Source organism: Mobula hypostoma, chromosome 8, assembly GCF_963921235.1.
Source record: "Mobula hypostoma chromosome 8, sMobHyp1.1, whole genome shotgun sequence".
NCBI lineage: Eukaryota > Metazoa > Chordata > Chondrichthyes > Myliobatiformes > Myliobatidae > Mobula > Mobula hypostoma.
Window position 1 is genome coordinate 119,430,453 of NC_086104.1, and position 21,153 is coordinate 119,451,605.

The following is a 21,153-nucleotide window of genomic DNA, read 5'->3' on the forward strand; positions in this document are numbered from 1 at the left end:
AACATTTAAGAATAAATTGGACAGATACATGGATGGGAGGTGCATGGAGGGATATGGTCCGTGTGCAGGTCAGTGGGACTAGGCAGAAAATGGTTCGGCACAGCCAAGAAGGGCCAAAGGGCCTGTTTCTGTGCTGTAGTTTCTATGGTTTCTATGGTTTCTAAAGTTTGCTGGGCCGCCTTCACCACGCGATGCAAGTCTTATCACCCAGCAGCTGTGCAGCTGGCACGTTGGTCAGGATGGTTTCGAGTGTGCTTCTGTAGAAGTTAAGCAACAGCTTTTGTGAAAGTTTGGCCTGTTTCAGGTTTCTGAGGAAGAAGAGTTTTTGTTGTGCCTTTTTCACAAGTAGCGAGGTGTTGGTGGTCCATGTCAGCTGTTTTGACAACATAACTCCAAGGAACTTTAGGTTTTCCACACTTTCCACTACCTCTCCATGTATATAGATGAGGGTGTGTACGCTGTCCTTTGATCTCCTGAAGTCAATGATAATCTCTTTTGTTTTAGAAATGTTAAGGACCAGGTCGTTGTCCTTACACCACTCCGTCAGATGATCCACTTCAAGCCTGTAGCCTGTTTCATCCTTGTCTGAGATCAGGCCAACCACTGTGGTATCGTCCGCAAATTTAATGATGGAGTTGGAGGTGTAGATGGGGGTGCAGTCATGTGTGAAAAGTGTGTGGAGCATAGGGTTCAGTACACAGCCCTGCGGGGTGCCTATTTTTAAGATGAGGGTGGTGGAGGTGTGCTTACCAATTCTGACTTGCTGTGGTCGGTCTGTGAGAAAGTCCATGACCCATGAGCACAGGGAGGAGCCAAGGCCAAGAGTGTTCAGTTTGCTGAGCAGTTTATGGGGGAAGACTGTGGTAAATGCAGAACTGAAGTCCAGAAATAACATCCTCACATAAGTGTTCAGTTCCTCTAAGTGAGTTGGAGCAATATGGAGGGCTGTTGTGATTGCATTCTCTGTGGAGTGGTTTGCCCAGGAGGCAAGCTGGTGTTTGTCCAGATCAGGTGGGATTATAGCCTTAATGTGTGAGAGCACAATTCTCTCAAAGCACTTCGTGGCTATGGGTGTCAGCGCTACAGGGCGATAGTCATTCAGGCACTTGACAGCTGATTTTTTGGGCACTGAAATGATGGTGGACATTTTACAGCATGTTGAAACAGCAGCTTGTTGTAGTGACAGGTTAAATACACCTGTAAACACCTCAGCAAGCTGGTGGGCACATGCTTTCAGTACCCGGCCGGGCACTCTGTCTGGACCAGCTGCCTTATTCACATTAGCGCTAAGGAAGCAATGCGATTGCAGCAGGACTAAGAAAAATTGGAAGAATGGGCAAAAAGCGGCAGATTGAATACAGTGTTTTGAAATGTTTGATAATATATTTTGTAAATGGAACGATAATGCAAACTATTATCTAAATGAGGAGAAGATTCAAACAACAGAGGTGCAGAAGGACTGAGGAGTCCTTGTGCAAGACTCTCAGAAGGTTAATTTACAGTTTAAGTCTATGGTAAAGAAGGCAATTACAATGTTGCATTTATTTCAAGTGAAGTAGAACTGTATGAAAACAAGGAGATAATGCCGAGCCTTTATAAGACACTAGTCAGGTCGCACTTGGAGTATTGCCAACAGTTTTGGGCCCCATATCTCAGAAAGGATGTGTTGTCATTGGAGAGAGTCCAGTGGAGGTTAACGAGGATGATTCCGGGAATGAAGGGGTTAATATAAGAGGAGCGTTTGGCATCTTTGGGGCTGTACTTACGGGAATTTGGAAGAATGCGTAGGGACGTCATTGAAACCTAACAAATGTTGAAAGTACTAGGTAGAGTGGATGTGGAGAGGATGATTCCTATGGAGGAGGTGTCCATACCTAGAGGGCACAGACTCAAAATTAAGAGGTGACGTTTTAGAACAGAGGTAAGGAGGATTTTTTTTTTTAGCCAGAGCGAAGTGAATCTGTTGAATCTCTGATACAGACTGCAGTGGAGGCCAAGTCCTTTGGTATATTTGAGGCAGAAGTTGGTCCTTTCCTTATCAGTCAGGGTGTCAAAGAATATGGCGAGAAGGCAGGTGTATGGGGTCGAGTGGGATCCGCGATCAGCCATGATGGAATGGCAGAGCAGACTCGATGGGCTAAATGGCCTAATTCTGCTCCTATGCCTCATGGTCTCATGGTCTTTTGTCCTCTCCAGCCATAGACGGAGTTTCAATTGGCGATCTGCAATTCAACTGCAGAGTACCCCTGTGGTCATCCCCCTCAACAAGAAGTTTGCTACTTTGGATACTGTTGGAGGACATGTCGGAGGAAAGTCCCAGCAGTCTCTGGCATTGATGCTGTCTGTGTGACTCAGAGGGAAACGGGGAAATGAGGTGAGCTGCAGTGATTCAGGATTCATTAGTTAGGGGAACAGAAACGAGGTTATATAGACGAGAACGAGATTTCCAGATGGTATGTTGCCTCCCGGGTGCCAGGGTCCGGAATTTCTCGGATTAAGTCCTCAGCATACTAAAGTGAGAGTGTAAAGAGCCACAGATTGTGGTCTATGTAGGTAACAATGACGTAGGCAATAAGTGTGTCGAGGTTCTGCAAAGTGAGTTCAGGGAGCTAGGTGCAAAGTTAAGGTGCAGGATCTCCATAGTTGTGAACTCAGCATTTTTACCCATGCCACACGGAAACAGGAAGAAATATTTAGCTTATACAGTTTGACACGTGGCTACAGAGTTGATGTAGGATGGAGGGCAACAGATTTTAGGTCAGTAGGCTTTCTTCCAGGTAAGATGGGACCTATACAGAGGAGACAGTTTGTGCCTGAAATTGAAGGGGACTAATATCCGAATGGGAATCTTTGCTTCTGCTGCACACTGGGGAGGGGTGGGGGTTGGGAATAAACTAGAATTGCAGGGGGATGAGAACCATAGTGCCAGAACAGTTGGTGGAGAGGTTGAGGAGACAGATGTGGTTAGATCTCAGACAAAGTCAAGAATCAAATGGTTGAGCATGGTGCAACAAATGTCTTGAGCTGCATATATTTCAACGCAAGAAGTAGCGTAAAAAGGCAGATGAGCAAAGGGCATAGAATATCACATGGAATTATGATATTGCTGCCATTAGTGAGACTTGGTCGCAGCAGTGACAGGACTGTCAGCTCAATATTCTGGGTTTTGTTGTTTTCGATGAGGCTGAGCGGCTGGTGTTACAAGTTAAGGAAAATGGCATGGTAATACTCAGTCAGGGTGGACTGGAGAATTCGTCTGGTGAGGTGTTAAGGGTGGAACTGAACAATAAGTAAGGTATGAGCACATTAATAGGGCTATATTACAGACCACCCTACAGTCCGAGACATGTAGGGGAATACATTTGTATAGAGATTGTATACTGTTGCAAGAAATATAAGGTTGTTACAGTTGGTGATTTTAACTTTCCATAATTGACTGGGACTCCTATACTGTAAAAGGACTAGATAAGATAGAGATTGACAGGTGTGTTCAGGAAAGTTTTCTTAAACAGTACATAGAAGTCTGAACCAGAGAATGTGCGATGCTTGATCTGCTATTAGGGAAAGAGACCGAGCGGGTGACAAAAGTTTGTGTAGGTGAACACTTTGCATCTCGTAATCACAATGTCATTATTTTCAATTTGACCATACAAAAAGATAGTTCTGGTCCGCTGATTGAGATTCTAAATTGGAGAAAGGCCTATTTTGATGGTATCGGGAAGGATCTGGCAAGTATGGATTGGGACAGGCTATTTTCTGGCAAAGATGTATTGAAAAGTGGGAGGCATTCAAAATGAAAATTTGAGAGCACAAAGCTTGTCTGTGCCTGATAAAGATGTGTAAAAGATAAAGATAACAGGTCTAGGAAACCTTGGTTTGCAAGAGATATTGATCCCCTGGTTAAGAATAAAGAAGGAGATGCACTGCAGGTATAGTCAGAAGTGACAAATGAGGCACTTATGGAGTAGAAGAAATACATGATGACACTTAAGAAAAAATCAGGAGGGATTAAAGAAGGCATGTAGTTGCCTTAGCAGACAAGGTAAAGGAAAATTATAAGGTATTCTACAGATATGTTAAGAGCAAAAGGATTGCAAGGACAAAATTAATGGGGAAGATCAGAATGGTAATAATATGTGGAGCCAGAAGCGATGGGGGAGATCTTCAATGCATTTTCTGCATCTGTATTTACCCAGGAGACGGACACAGAGTCTATAGAAGTGAGGCAAAGTGGCAGCAACTTCATGGAGCCTTTACTGATTACAGAGGAGTTGTTTGCTGCCATGCGTGCAGAACGAAAAGCAAACGCAAGTGGCGCATGCAAACTCGCTTTCATCGTTTAAGAGAAATTTGGATAAGTTGAAGAATAGTAGGGGTGTGGCACAGGCGCAGGTCGATGGGTGTAAGCAGTTTAACTGGCTTGGCACGGACTATATGGGCCAAAGGGCCTGTTTCTGGGCTGTAGTTTTCTATAACTCAATGACTGTAAAGAAAAAGGAAGAAAATAGTTACTGTCCTGGAAACTGTATGCCCGTAAATCTCATGTTTTTGGTAGGGAAATTATTAGAGACATTTCTTCCAGTTGGGATTTATGAACATTTGCAAAACCATGGCCGAACTAACGGCATTTAGTATGACTTTGCGTAGTCAAAGTCTTATCTTACAAAACTTGATTAAATGTTTTTCCCCAGGAAGTAATGGGGTTGCTCATACAGCCAATCTGTAGAGTTTATTCGTATTGATTTCTATAGGCGTATAACAAAGTTCTTTATGGAAGATTGATCCAGATGTTAAAGATGCATGTAAACAAGAACAGAGAATAGGCCATTTGGATTGGGCAGTAGGTAGATACGTTCTAGACATGGGGATATGGGTGGATAAATAGCTGATGCGGTTTAATCCGGTAAAGTGTGAGGTGTCTCAGTTTGAGAGGTCAAATGTAAAAGCACAGGTCTCTGTTAGTTGCCAATCCGTGAAATTCTGATGTACAGAGAGATACTGGGCTCCAGATCCACAGTTCTCTCAAAGTGGCTGAAGTGGTCGCTAGGGTTCTGGTTTAAGATCGTTGCAAACAGTGGCCTGTGGCTTCCCTGTCACAGTCCAGCTGAATTGCCTGTACGAACCCGCATTTTTGCTGTGTGATTGGAGTCTAGTTGGGGCAGGACGATGCAGAGTGTCCGGGTTGGAGTTGCTGTAGCGGACTTGGCAGTAATTCAAGGCGGAGCTGAGGCGAGGCGAGAAAAGATCAGAGGTTTGTTCGATTTAAGAGCCAAGCCGAATTGGAAAGGTCACGTAATGGCCGCATCGAAGCGGCGTAGCCCAACCCCCAAGCCCGCGGAACGACTCGAGGTTTGGGAGGTTTGGACGATTTAAGCACCGTGCCAGATTGAAATGGTCGGGGTTTCTTTCTTTCTCTCTCTTTCTTTCTTCGCCCCCCCCCGATAAAATGTACAGTACTTTGAACTTTGAATGTGGAAGTCATACCTGCCTTTCTTAGTCAGCGAACTTGCTTCAATAGTCGGGAAGTTATGTCCTGGCTTTTTATAACTCTCATTTCGTCGCACCTAGACTATAATTTTAATTTGGTCACTCCATTTTAGAAAGGATACTGAGGCTTTGGAAATGGTAGAGAAGAGGTTTAGCACGATGCTAACTGAATTAGAACCCATGTGCTATGAGGGTGGATTGGACGGACTTCCGGCTTTTTTTCTCTCTTCTTGAGCAGCATAGACTGGGCGCTGTTCCTTAGTTGATAATAAGTTTATAAGATTGCAAGAAGTACAGATAGAGTAGACAGATAATGTCTTTCCCTAACCCCCAGGTCGAAATATCAATTTGAATTTAAGTTCAAAGGCAATGTATGAGTCGTTATTACGGGGAGTGGTGGTTGTCAGAAGCATGCTTCCTGGGTGGTAATGCAGGCAACTGTATGCCTGACATTACTTTAGTTAGGCATTTAATCATTGTTTTAATTAGTTTGCCAGAACTTATTAAGCCCATTGACTGTCTTGTACTGAATGTATATCGTCTAAGTTCATTGTTCTCGGTTCTACGTTCTACATATAATCTTATAGGCATATAATCTCGTGAGACCATGGATTTGCACCTTGGAAGGTTGAATGGAAGACCGACAGTTGCCCATGCTGCACGTCTGCCATCTCCACGCCACCGAAGGGCACTAGGGCCAATACAGCATGGCACTGGTTTCGTGGAAGAGCAACGTGTGGTTAAGTGCCTTGCTGAAGCACTGTCTCAGACGAGGTTCGAACTAGCAACCTTCAGGTCACTAGACCGACGCTTTAACCACTTGGCCTCGTGCCAACATATGCGTCTACATATTACCTATGTAGATACACAAAGCTGGTCAAGCCCTCCACGCCCTCCATCCCAGTTTTCATAGGGTGACTGATCAATGATGGCCTCGGCTCCTATTCTGTGCCAATTCTTCATAACTGTCAACTCCACAAACCTTCAATTATGCACCCAACTTCCCTAAATATATCTGATCCTCTGGCCTCAACACCCTTGTAGGATAATTTCAGAGAATCACTATCCTTTTAGAAAAGGAATGTCCAACCATCTCAATTTAAATCTCAGGATTTTATGTCCCCCTGTTAATGATTCACTCTGTAGCGTAAATAATTCAAAACCCCCTCTTCAGAAATGTGAACATTTGAATACGTTGCAGCTCATTCCTTTCATATCCAAGGAACAACAATCCAAAGATGTTTGATAGGACAACTCTAACATGAACAAAGAAGCTCCAGTGGTGCTTGCCAAATGCACTACAGGTGCTCTTTAACGCGAGTAAACTGAGATGATGCACTTTGGCTGCCCAAGCAGATTACTACCTCAATGCTCATAGTTTGATAAAAATGGATGTGAATACAACTCTGGGTGTCCAATGTATAATTACCTCTACACTAGTCTAGGGGATGACGAAAAACCATTATAATATTGTTCAACATGGAGATGCAAGTTAATGATTCACTAGCACTCATGAGCCTTATCTCAAAGATAAAAAAATGAAATATTCTTCTTGGGCACATGAAAGAATTTATGCAGATAAATAAAGAAAAAGGTCATATAACGCATCAAGCGCTCCTACTCACCACGACAAGCACATTGCTCGTGTTAGATTAGAAAATAGAATATTTACGTTGTATAGATTAGAGACCAGTCTTTTCTGCTGACTATCACATACAAATTACACAAAAATAATGGAACAATTAATTGAAATAAATGTCATAGTTTCTGCTCCTAGCTCCTGATGTACCAACACTCTGACAAATCGATGTTACACAACTCTCAGTAATCATGCCGCCTGGAAAGGACTGAAGTAAGAAGCACAATCTGCAACATTTAATAAGCTATAAGTAGGCTATCTGTTTCTCCTTATTACTACATTTAAAGCTCCTTATTAATGTTATTTTTAACAGCACTGTTATGGTCCAGTCTGGGAAGTCCGCATTCCAGTTCACAGTCCAGTCTGTGCACTCAGGACTCCGGGTCTTCAAGCTGTCCCTTGTTTTGGTTGAGTTAATCATAGGCACCTGATTCCTATCCTGGAGCTTGGAATATAAGTAGCCTTGGGGTTGAGTGTGAGCTGCTGTTTGTCTTGTCAAGATCCCCTGGGAGCAATCTGCCAGTAGAAGGCTAGAGCGTTCACTTGCCATCTTTAGTCCGCGTTGGAGAACCATCGCCTCATTGAGCCTTGCTGTCAATAGACGGAGCTGTCTTTGCTGTATGGATTCAGCCGTTTCCAGGACCAGCTGAGTGGCCGTCAGCCACTCCGAGCTAGGTAGGGATCCTGCTGTTTCCGTAGCCAGCCGAGGTTGCTGGCCGTAACTGCTACTTGGAGCAACCCGATGCAGAGATGGAACTGTCTGCCATTCTTTGGTGTTTGTCTCTTCTATTCCTTGCCTCCATGGGGTAAATCAGGTCGTTCTGCTGTTGCCCATGCGGGGGGAACTGTCTTGTCTTGTGCTCGCCTCCGTGGGGTAAGTCAGGCCGTTCTTCCATTGCCCTGTGGGGGGATTTGTCTTGTCCTGTGCTCTCCTCCATGGGGTAAGTCAGGCCATTCTGCCGTTGCCCTGCGGGGGTCCTGTCTTGTCTTGTCTTTGCCTCTGTTACCTAAGTCCGGCCGTTATGCCGTTACCCGACGGATGGTCCTGTCCCACCTTGGTGTGATAAAGTTGAGTCCTGGCTTGTTTGCGGACAAGTCCTGGCTCTATGCCTATGTACTGTCCAGTGTCGTGTTAGTATTGTGTTAAAGATGAGTCCCGGCTTTTTTAGATTATGAAGACACGCAGTCCTCTTTTATTGTCGTTTAGTAATGCATGCATTAAGAAATGATACAATATTTCCTCCAGTGTGATATCGAAAGATAAGTCCCGGCTCTATGCTGCTGTTCAGTTCCCAGTCTGTCTCTGAGCTCCAGCCTCCGAGTTATCAGCCTCCAGGCTCGAGCCTCAAGACCAGGACCCCAGCCTGCAGCCCCAAGCCTCTAGACCCCAGCCACATCCTGTCCTGTAGTCATATCATGTCCTTGCCTGTTTCTGGGGCCCGAACCCGAGGCAAGACCCAGGTTCTCTTCACCTCTGAACCTCCAATGAGAACTGGCTCATGAACCTCTGATTTCCTCCTCCTGGTCAATAATCAGCTCCTTGGTCTTGCTAACACTGAGAGAGAGGTTGTTGTTATGGCACCACTCAAGGTACAAGGGCCTTTTTTATTGGCAAAGTATGCAAGTACAATGCAACTCTGATATTTGTCTTCTCCAAAGAGCCATTCATTTTCTGAGGACTAGAGTACAAAAGCACAAGATCGCAAGAATGAAAGGAAAAAGATAGCCAGCATGGGAAACTGTGTCTTTGTCACAATGGCGGGGGCATTGGGAACAAGGGTGGACCCAAATACAAGACACATCTTGTGAGGTTACTTAGATTTAGTTTATTGTTCGATACCAGGAGAGCAAGGCAGGAGCAGGAGTAGCGAACTGGACAAGGACTCAGGACTACGACTAGGCTGGGACCAAGGGTCTGGGCTTGGACTCGTAACCGGCTCCCAGAACTAGAGGAGACATGAAGAGGCTAGGGTATGGACTCCGAGCCAGAGACTGGGCAACGACCCAGTACCTGGGTCTTGCCTCGGGCTCGGACTCCAGGACTAGGCATGGACATGACATGGGCTAGGGAGGGGAGGAACATGGAAAACAGAGCCTCGGTCTCGGGAGAGCAGGTACATGGAACCATGGACACATACACAGAACACAGAGTCAGGACCCCTCCTTGGGTACAGGACATAGGGCCGGGACTCATGACCCTCCGCGGGGCAATGTCAAGATGGCCTGACCTACCCCACGGAGGTGAGGACAAGACACGACAAGACATGAACCCCTGCAGGGCAATGGCAAGATCGCCTGACTTACCCCATGGAGGCGACGACAAGACAAGACAAGACCAACACGAATGAACACCAGACTGTACCTATCTAGCTCCGGCGATAGAACTAGACTGAAGTGCAGGCAGGGACTGCAGAAGAGGGCTAGAGCCTAGGGGGGCAAAGAAGGGATTCAGAGAAGGGGGTAGGACAGGAATCACAGACCGTCAGGGCCAGGACTTGACTCAGAACTGGGAAGCCACCAGGGCTTGACTTGGTGCTAGAATGCCGCCAGGGCCAGGACTTGACTTGGTGCTAGAATGCCGCCAGGGTCAGGGCTTGACTGAGTGCTAGAATGCCGCCAGGGCCAGGGCTTGACTTGGTGCTAGAATGCCGCCAGGGCCAGGGCTTGACTTGGTGCTAGAATGCCGCCAGGGCCAGGGCTTGACTTGGTGCTAGAATGCTGCCAGGGCCAGGGCTTGACTGGGTGCTAGAATGCCGCCAGGGCCACAGCTTGACTTGGTGCTAGAATGCCGCCAGGGCCAGGGCTTGACTGGGTGCTAGAATGCCGCCAGGGCCAGGGCTTGATTTGGTGCTAGAATGCCGCCAGGGCCAGGGCTTGACTGGGTGCTAGAATGCCGCCAGGGCCAGGGCTTGACTTGGTGCTAGAATGCCGCCAGGGCCAGGGCTTGACTTGGTGCTAGAATGCCGCCAGAGCCAGGGCTTGACTTGGTGCTAGAATGCCGCCAGGGCCAGGGCTTGACTGGGTGCTAGAATGCCGCCAGGGCCAGGGCTTGACTGGGTGCTAGAATGCCGCCAGGGCTTGACTGCGTGCTTAAAAAGCCGCCTGGGCCAGGACTTGACTTGGTACTTGAATGCCGCTAGGGACAGGACTTGACTTGGTACTTGAATGCTGCCAGGGACAGGACTTGACTTGGTGCTAGAATGCCGCCAGGGCCAGGACTTGACTTGGAGCCTCCGGGTATTGGCAAGCACTCGACTCGGCACGGGAACAGTAGACAGCAGTTCTTGATTCCCTCCGTCGGGTTAACTGACAGACCCACCTCGGTAAGGAGACTTTGCAAGCCCACTTCGGTGAGGTAACTGGACAGGATTGCTCCGGTGGGGAAAGGCGAATTACCCACACTCATTTCGGCAGAGACTAGGCTTGCTCCGGCCAGATGACATCGGCACACCGTACCTTAGATGACTTTGCAGATGCTCCCACGCCGAATGGTTCAAAGCGGGAGACTATAAACTACCTGTTCAGCCGAGCGTTAATTGCCTCTAATCACCAAAGCCAAGGGACACGGGAAAACAGGGAATGAACGGTCCGGATCGTAACATAAACAAGGTAAATTTAAAGGGACCCCGATCCGGACCATGACAGTCTCATGTATTCAAGTTTTTTTTAAATAGGTGAACAAGAGGATCAGTATCATCTATGTGGATTTCAGCAATGCCTCTGAGAAGGTCCTGCATGGTAGGATGGTCTGGAAGTTTATTTCACGTGGATTCCGGAGTGAGGCATTCAAATGCATGCGAATTGGGTTTCGTGGAAACAGACTTTGCAGTGTTGATAGTGGAGAATTGTTTCTCAGTGACCAATGCAGGGCCCACTGTTGTTTGTCACCTTTATTAACAAGTTCTTAGCACCGAGCAGTAACTTAGTAGCTGATACCAAAATTGGTGATGTAGTGCACAGTGAAGTTCTGCGTCTAGTATGATGTTAGGATGTCAAAGAAATGGGAAAGTGACCCAAGGAGCAAAGGCAGATGGAATTTAATTTGGACGGTGTGAGGTGCTGCATTTTTCCATGTTAAACCAGGGAAGAACTAACACAGTAAATGGTCAGGCCCTAGGGAACGTCCCAGAACAGAGAGACTTAGGGACATGGGATCATAGTTCCCTGAAAGCAGTGAGAAAGGGAAATAGGATGGTGAAGAATGTGTATGCCCCACTTATCTCCAAGGCACTTCATGTCTGTGAGCTTCAACGGCGATTTGCCCACTATATGAATAATTGACACTGAGGCTTGAGCCTATTCTGGCTGCTTTGGGATTGGGGTTTATGGACTCAATTTGGTTCGGAATGTTGTTGCTTGTTTTTTCTTCTTTGCATGATTTGTGTTTTTCTCTTTCTCTGCACATTGGGTGTTGGTCTTTCTTTTTTTAATTAAGTTATTTTGGGTTTCCTGCTTTTTGTCTAGCTGTAAGTGGGCGAATCTCAAGGTTGTATAATTTATACAAAAATTTAGTAGTAAATGTACTTTGAACTTTGAAATAACCTGGATAGTCACAGTCTATTTCTGAAAGTCGGGGAGGTCTGTTGATATTTCGACCGAGACCCTTCACTATCCCTAAGTTGTTCATTATTCTGCTTAGATGCTGACTGACCTGCTAAGCTCCTTCAGCACTTCGTGAGTTGCTTTATATTTCCAGCATCTGCAGAATCTCGTGTTTTATATCTGCATTTGTAAGTCGGTTGGACTTTGACACTTAACACACGCAATGCCGGTTGATAATGAGTATATTATTATTCTAGCTTGTTCTAATAAAGCAACTACTGAGTCTTCCACATAAAGTAACTACATAATTTTATTGAGGCATGTGGAGTGGATCTGGTGCTGGCAGTCAATTATAATGGCACCTTAAATACCCAGGCGCCACCGCGCTTCAAAATTCATCGTCGTTGACTGGACGATTAAATGCGCAGGCGTAAGGATCCCAGACAGTTCCGGATATTCGCGCATGCGCGCAGTGGAAGAGGACTCTGGAGAATGGACAGCACGTAGGAGCGAGACTCCGAGTGAGAATTTCATCAGCAGCGGTGCCCGCCCCTCGATTCAGCGACGATCGTAGTGAACATGGACACACCGTGGCCCCGCACCCCGAGACAGTAGCAGTTTCTTTCCATCTCTCTGAGACCCACGATCCGTACCCTGGCCCGGGGGAGTTTTCTGCTAATTAACGAAGGTGCTGGCGCCATTCCTGCGGCGCATGCGCATCGCCGGGACTGTGACATGGGTCTCCCGTTCGTGGGAGGGGGAGGGAGGGCGGAGGGTGTTCGTGTTACGGAGGGTATAATTTATAAATTCAAAAATTAGGATCTCGGATCCAAAATATATCTCAAATGGAGAAAAAAAACTATCTTCCATTCAGTTAAAATGTTAATTAGTGCTGCTTGGAAAAAAAGAACAAAATCCATCAGCTTCAGTTCTTTGTTCTATCTCTTAATGTTCTGAACCTTTCTATCCGTGAGAAGATGTTTTGTTCCTTTCTCTCTGGGTATATAATGATCAACACCCTTGTCCAGGGTAACAAGTGACCTGTAGGATTTCACATCACAAAAGTGCCAGACTCCCATGAGAAATATTGCTCTCCCCGTCATGTTCATTGGCATTGTCGTCAATGAGTTCACCACCGTCAATAACCTGGGCTGGGGGTGGGGGCGTGATCAGAGTAATGAGAAAATCTCTAGCAGCAGCTGTATTTTATTATGTGCTCTTTGTTGCCCTGTGGGACATGACCAGAACTTGAAATAGTACCAATGGAAACAGACAATCTGAGCCAAGTCACAGACTGAAGCAGGCAGAAATGGTCAATCCTGATACAGAGAGGAAGACAGGCAGAGAATATGGTAGTTAGTCCAGATGTCTGATCCGTTCCCAGTTAGAGGATGATTTGATAATAATCACTATACCAGTACGATATCGGAGGCCAGCATAGGGACTAAAATTATCTAAAATGTTGTCCTTTGCCCATTAATGTAGTTTGTAAATTTTTTACAGGTTAGAAATGACAAATAATTTGTGTGCAGAATCTCAAATACAACTACACGTCAGTTCTGTTGTCTCTGTGCTGATATTTCTGTTGCAACACTGATATATTTGTTGTTGATCCTAGGAGATGAAGAAGTATCTCATACAGTTGGAAACGTGCTTTGTGTCTGAAATGAAGGTTTCTGTTGAACCAGGGTGCTGAGAACACGGCAGCATTTGTTCAGTTCTTCCACTACGTCGATTCTGTGCGAGTTCCATTGCATTTGACATCTGATCTGCTGGCATATCAGTGAGTTCACAGTATGTAGCGGCCATTCACCTGCTCTGAGTGTCAATTCACGCTGAGAAGAGACACTTCACCTGCTCAGATTGTGAGAAGAAATTCACCTCAGTGATCTGATCTTTGCACAGCAGTTAATTTGCACTTGGAAGATGCTGTTCACCTGCTCAGACTGTGGGAAGGGATTTACTCAGTCATCTCAATTGAAGATACATCAGCGTGTTCACACCGGTGAGAGACCATTCATCTGCTCAGACTGTGGGAAGGGATTCACTCTGTCTTCTAACCTATTGGCACACCAGTTAATTCACACTGGGGAGAGGCCATTCACCTGTTCAGATTGTGGGAAGGGATTCACTCAGTCATCCCACCTACAGACACACCAGCGAATTCACACTGGGGATAGGCCATTCATCTGCTCAGACTGTGGGAAGGGATTCAGTCGGTCATCTGACCTATTGGCACACCAGTTAATTCACACAGGAGAGAGGCCATTCACCTGCTCGGATTGTGGGAAGGGATTCACTCAGTCATCCCACCTAAAGGCACACCTGCGAGTTCACACTGGAGAGAGGCCTTTCACCTGCTCAAACTGTGGGAAGGGCTTCACTCACTCATCCCACCTACAGACACACCAGTCAGTTCACACTGGGAAAAGACCATTCACCTGCTCAGACTGTGGGAAGGGATTCACTCGGTCTGCTCAACTGAAGATACATCAGCGAGTTCACACTGGGGAGAGACCGTTCACCTGTTCTGCATGTGGAAAGGGATTTACTCAGTCATCTCAACTGAAGATTCATCAGCGAGTTCACACAGGGGAGAGGCCATTCATCTGCTCAGAATGTGGGAAGGGATTCACTCTGTCATCTCAACTAAAGGTACATCAGCGAGTTCACACTGGGGAGAGGCCATTCACCTGCTCAGAATGTGGGAAGGGGTTTACTCTGTCATTTCAACTGAAGGTTCATCAGCGAGTTCACACTGGGGAGAGGCCGTTCACCTGCTCTGACTGTGGGAGAGGTTTCACTCACTCATCTCAACTGAAGATACATCAGCGAGTTCACACTGGGGAGAGGCCGTTCACCTGTTCAGACTGTGGGAAGGGGTTTACTCGGTCATCTCAACTGAAAGAACATCAGCGAGTTCACACTGGGGAGAGGCCATTCACCTGCTCAGACTGTGGGAAGGGATTCACTCAGTCATCCCAACTGAATGTGCACCAGCGAGTTCACACTGGGGAGAGGCCATTTACTTGCTCAGACTGTGGGAAGGGATTCACTCAGTCATCCCACCTACGAACACACCAATCACTTCACACTGGGGAGAGACCGTTCAGTTGCTCAGACTGTGAGAAGCGATTCACTCGGTCCTCTGACCTACTGGCACACCAGTCAGTTCATTCTGGGGAGATGCCATACACCTGTTCAGACTGTGGGAAGGGTTTCACTCAGTCATCCAGCCTACAGAGACACCTGTCATTTCACACTGGGGAAAATCCCTTCACCTGTTCAGACTGTGGGAAAGGATTCACTCAGTTATCTCAGCTAAAGGATCATCAGCGAATTCACACTGGGGAGAGACCATTCACCTGCTCAGACTGTGGGAAGGGATTTCCTCGATCATCTCAACTGAAGGTACATCAGCGAATTCACACTGGGGAGAGGCCGTTCACCTGCTCAGAATGTGGGAAGGGGTTCACTCAATCATCCCATCTGCAGACACACCAGCGATTTCACACCGGCTTGAGGCTGTTCAGCTGCTCAGACTGTGGGAAGGAATTCACACTCTCATCTCAACTGAAGGTACATCAGCGAGTTCACACTGGGGAGAGACCATTCACCTGCTCAGACTGTGGTAAAGGATTTACTCACTCATCCCACTTAAAGACACACCAACGGGTACACACAGGGGAGAGGCCGTTCATCTGTTCCACGTGTGGGAAGGGATTCACTCAGTCATCCCACCTAAAGACACACCAGCGAGTTCACACTGGTGAGGGGCCATTCACCTACTGAGACAGTGGAAAGGGATTCACTCAATCATCTGAACTGAAGGTACATTCATGAATTCACACTGAGAGGCTGCACCCCTGTCCTATGTGAGCAAAGAGGCTGACATGGTCATCCCACCAGATGACAAACCACTAAGTTCACATGGGGAGGCGGTTTAAAAGAACTCTATATTGAATTTTTAACCACCACATTTGCTAAATCCAGTTGCAATTTCAAGAGTGACTAATGGTGTCAGATCCTGTAGTTACTGCTGCTGTTCATCACACCTGGAACTGAACCCTGGTCATTGGGCACGGGAGTGTCATGATCTCGGATCATTAGTAGAGTATTCATGGGGGCTCTGAGTTTTTGCTGCTCGGGGTTCTTTTATTGTATTATCTGCATTTTATTAATTATAGTTATCCCTGTTGTTGCTCTTCACCTTTTTTATGTCTTATTGTTAGGTCTTCTGTCAGTTTACATTTAAGTTGCAATTGTCCTTGAGTACTTCCAATTAATTCTCCAAGACTTTGCAGGTGTCCAATTAAGTAGTCTTTGACTCCTCTCTTGTTAAAATATAGTAGCATGTTAGCTTGTCATTAGTCTGTAGCTTTATGAGCTGGGTACAGATTTTCTTCTTGCGTGGAGTGTATGTAAAGGGGTAGTGCTAACCCCTCGTTGGCTCAGTCAACCTGATCCTTTCCTAATGAAGTTCTGGCTGAGTTATCCATGAACTGGTCTGTAAATAAAATTCTGAGCTTTGCTGAACCTTTCAGAGTCTCTGTAATGATCTTCAGTTTGGGTCTGAAGTTGCAGCGTCAAGAAGGCTTGTTCTGATGACATAGGCCTTTAATTGGACCTAAATATTGTGGAAGGGATCCATCATAAATAACTCGGTTATATTTTACATCTTGTCTCTCAAGTCCTTACTGACTGCAGCCAGCTCAGTGTACAGTATAGAGGCCAATCTGCCCTTCTGGTTCCTGCCAGTGTTCCTGTTCCGTCTCCTCCTATCACCTGGTAGCAACGTTCTTTTTCTCCATCGCCCATGTGGTGATGGGTTCTGAATGGTCACCACTCTGGGTGAAGAAGTGTCGACACCGATCAACTGGTCTCGGACAATCTGCACTCATTCTTTCTCAAACTTTATTACTTGTGAAAAAAGGCAACTGTCCAGCTACTGTCACTGGACTGCTCTGAAACTCCTGCTCAGAATTGTCAACTTTATATGGACATAGAGCAACTGAAATCACCTGCAGCTTCTGATCCTTTACTTGGATTCACAGAGCTCTTATCATGATAATAGTCTGACAGATCGAGGTAGCCAACAGAACTGTATGCATTTTACACACAATAAATGATAGAGGGACTCAAAGTCAGGCAATATCAATGGAGGGAATAAACCGTTGACCTTTGGGTTGAGACATTTCATCACCACTCAACGGATTCTGGCATGTTTCCAGTGTTGTTGAAAACTGCAAATGTCATTCCACTCTTCAAGAAGGAAGAGAGGCAGTAGAAAGGAAATTATATGGAAATTGGTACTTGGAGGCACATGACAAAACAGGCCATGGACAGCATGGTTTCTGGAAGGGAAAATCTTGCCTGACAAATCTAATTCTTACAACATGCTGGAGGAACTCAGCAGGTCAGGCAGCATCAGTGGAAACGTCGACTCATCGTTTCCACGGATGCTGCCGGACCTGCTGAGTTCCTCCAGCGTGTTGTGAGTGTTGCTTTGATTCCAGCATCTGCAGATTATTTTGTGTTTACGAAATCTAATTCTTTGAAGAAATAACAAGCAGGATAGGCAAAGGAGAATCAGAGGATGTTGTCTACTTGGATTTTAAGAAGGCCTTTGACAAGGTGCCGCACATGCGTCTGCTTAACAAGTTAAGAGCCCATGGTATTAAAGGAAAGATACTAGCATGGATAGAGCATTGACTTATTGCCAGGGAGCAAAGAGTGGGAATAAAGGGAGCCTTTTCTGGCTGGCTGCCGGTGACTAGAGGTGTTCCACAAGGATTGGTGTTGGGACCACTTTGTTTTACTTTTTTTTGTCAATCATTTTGGATAACAACTTTGTGGTCAAGTTTGCAGACAATGTGAAAGCAGGTGGAAGGGCAAGTAGTGTTGAAGCAGGGAGGCTTCAGAAGGACTTAACAGATTTAGGAGAATGGGCAAAGAAGTGGCAGATGGAATATGATGTGGGATAGTTTATGGTAATTCACTTCGATAGAAGAAATAAAAGGATAAAATATTTTCTAACTGGAGAGAAAATTTAAAAATCTGAGCTGCAAAAGGACTTCGGAGTCCTCATGCAGGATTCCCTAAAGGTAAACTTGTAGTGGCAAGAAAGGCAAATGTGATGTTGGCGTTCATTTTGAGAGGACTAGAATGTACAGGCGAGGATGTAATGCTTTATAAGGCACTGGTGAGGCCTCACTATGAGTAGGTTTAGACCCCTGATGTAAGAAAGGACGCACTGACATTGGAGAAAGTTAAAAGGAGGTTCATGAAAATGGTTCCAGGATTAAAAGGCTTATCATATGAGGAGTGTTTGATGGCTCTGCACCTGTACTCTACAGAATTCAGTAGAGTGAGGGGGAACCTCATTGAAACCTATTGAATATTGAAAGGCCTTGATAGAGTGGATGCGGAGAGGATGTTTCCTATGCTGGTGGAGTCTAAGACTGGAGGACACAGAGGGACATCCATTTAGAATGGAGATGAGGAGGATTTTTTTTAGCCAGAGAGTGGTGAATCTGTGAAATTCAGTGCCACAGGTGGCTGTGGAGGCCAAGTCAATGGGTAGAGGTTGATAGACTCTTCATTGGGGATAGAAGGAGAAGGCAAGAGATTGGGGCTGAGAGGGAAATGGGAGAGCCATGATGAAATGTGGAGCTGATCTGATGGAACCAAATGGCCTATCTCTGCTCCTATATCATGATCTTATGGCCTTACCAAATATTGGACCCACCTACGTGGAACGCTGTTGCAGGAAAGCAGCATCCTTCATCTGGGACCCCACCACCAAGGACATGCTCTCTCTTCACTACTGCAATCAAGAAGAAGGTACAGGAACTTCAGTACTCACACCACCAGGTTCAGAATCAGTTATTGCCACTCAACCTTCAGGCTCTTGAGCCAAAGGAGATAATTTCATAAGAACTAGGAGCAGGAATAGGCCATCTGGCTTGGCGAGCCTGCTCCGCCATTCAATAAGATCATGGCTGATTTGGTCATGAACTCATGTCCACCTACCTGCCTTTCCCCATAACACATAATTCCACTCCTATGCAAAAATCTGTCTCACCTTGTCTTAAATATATTTACTAAGGTAGCCTCCACTGCTTCATTGGGCAGAGAATTCCACAGATTCACCACTCTCTGGGAAAAGCAGTATCTTCTCTTGGTCTTAAATCTACTCCCCCAAATATTGAAGCTATGTTCTCCAGTTCTATTCTCACCTACCAGTGGAAACAACTTTCCTGCCTCTTATCTATCCCTTTCATTATTTTATATGTTTCTATGAGATTTCCTCTCATTCTTCTGAATTCCAGCAAGTACAGTCCCAGGCAATCCAATCTCTCCTCATAGTCTAACTGTCTCATCTCTGGAATCAAACTGGTGAACTTCCTCTGCACTGCCTCCAAAGCCAGTATATCCTTCCTCAAGCAAGGAGCCAGAAATGCAAGTAGGAACTCCATGTGCAGCCTCACCAGTACCTTGTACAGTTGCAGCATAGCCTCCCTGCTCTTAAATTCAATCCCTCTAGTAATGAAGGCCACCATCCCATTTGCCTTCTTGATAGCCTGCTGCACCTGCAGAACAACATTTTGTGATCGATGCACACGCACTCCCAAGTCCTTCTGCACAGCAGCATGCTGCAATATTTTACCATTTAAACAATAGATCATCCAAAGTGGATGACCTCACATTTACCAACATTCTACTCCATGTGCCAGACCCTTGCCCACTCACTTAACCTATCTATATCTCTCTGCAGACTTCCTGTATCTTCTGCACAATTTGCTTTTCCACTCAATTTAGTGTCATCAGCAAACTTAGATACACTACACTTGGCCCCCTCTTGTTGATCATTAATGTATATCATGAACAGTTGCGGCCCCAGCACTGACCCCTGTGGCACACCGCTCAGCACTGATTGACAACCAGAGTAACACCCATGTATCTCAACTCTCTGCTTTCTATTGGTTAACCAATCCTCTATCCATGCTAATGCATCACCCCCAACTCTACGCATTCTTATCTTTTATGTGGCACCTCATCGAATGCCTCCTGGAAATCCAAGTAACTAACATCTATCTGTTCCCTTCTATCCACTGCACTCTATATCCTCAAGGAACACCAGTAAGTTTGTCAACAGGACCTGCCTTTGCTGAATCCATGCTGCATCTGCCTGATGGATCCATTCCTTTCCAAATGCCTTGCTATTTCTTCCCCCATCTGCGAATGTTAAACTAACTGGCCTATGGTAACCTGCCTTTTGCCTACATCCTTTTTTGAACAGTGGTGTGACACTTGCCATCTTCCAATCCAGCAGGACCTGCTCAGAGTCCAGAGAATTTTGGTAAATCATCACCAACACATCTACTAAAACTTCTGCCATTTCTTTCAGTACCCTGGGATGTATTCCATCAGGGCCAGGGGGCTTATCTATCTTCAGGCTGTTACATACCCTGTGGGTATCTTGTGACTGTCTTATGAGCATGATGCAATGGTCTTGTGGAGGTCACATGATGTAATTTTCCTGCCAGTGTGAGGTCACATGATGACCTGTTCTCAACAGGTATATAAATGGAAACCCTGTTGTGACACAGTTAGTTTTCAGCTGAGTTGTTGTTTGCTTCATTAGTTACTCCATTATGCTGTGTATTCATGTAACGGAGTTTTACCTTCTATTGTAAGCTAAAATAATTGTGCCGGCAGTTTCACCAATCGCTGCCAGCTTTGTTGGTGTATCTTTGATTTACCTTTAGAGTAGTATTGGAGAGTGAAGACCTTATTAAAGGACGGGAACCTGAAGGATCAGAATGAAGTTGGAGTTGTTTGGCGGTTTAATGAAGGATCAACCTTATTAAGTCTTTGTTCAGAAAAGTGACCTGTATCTGAGATAAGAGCAGAGAAGTTCGTGCAGTGTTCACTCACCAGAAAAAGGTCAGTTCCTTTAAGCCGTTTTATTTCCTTCATCGTGAATCCTTTGGAGAATCAGCAGTAACGTCACGTCTTTGAAGAAATCCGTTTCCAGAGAAGTCTCTCCTTATTGACTCTGTAAATCACTTGGACTTTTGAATTTACCATTTTAAGACTGGGTTCGAATTTACCATTTTATGAACTGTTTTCGCATTTACCCTTTTAAGAACTGTTCCAGAGTTGCCATATAGCAGTTAACTTCCGGTTAAGCTAGTCGTTTGAATATTTTTTCGCTATTGTTGAGCAGAGTTTAATAAATGTTTGTTTGTTTTTATAAAACCTGCCTCAATTGATAATTCATTGTTGCCGATCACGTGACAAGGCCAAGTTTGGTCACCACTAACTCTTTCGTGATAGCTATTGTATCAAGGTCCTCACCTCCCATCGCATCCATAACATCTCTCTTCTGCATATTAGATGTGTCCTCCACTGTGAAGACCGACACAAAATAGTCATTCAAAGCCTCTGCCATTTCCTCATTATCCAATATCAATTCCCCC

The 21,153-nt window shown here is 45.6% G+C and overlaps 1 protein-coding gene across 1 annotated transcript; it reads left to right on the plus strand.

The window, feature by feature from the left end:
• The first annotated feature begins 12,156 nt into the window (after nucleotides 1–12,156).
• Nucleotides 12,157–20,924, plus strand: LOC134350883 (gastrula zinc finger protein XlCGF57.1-like). The gene is made up of 2 exons (XM_063056676.1): nucleotides 12,157–12,356; nucleotides 13,287–20,924. Exon 2 carries the CDS (start codon nucleotides 13,595–13,597, stop codon nucleotides 15,458–15,460), a length of 1,866 nt encoding a protein of 621 aa, XP_062912746.1. The 5' UTR covers nucleotides 12,157–12,356; nucleotides 13,287–13,594; the 3' UTR covers nucleotides 15,461–20,924.
• The last annotated feature ends 229 nt before the right edge of the window (nucleotides 20,925–21,153 follow it).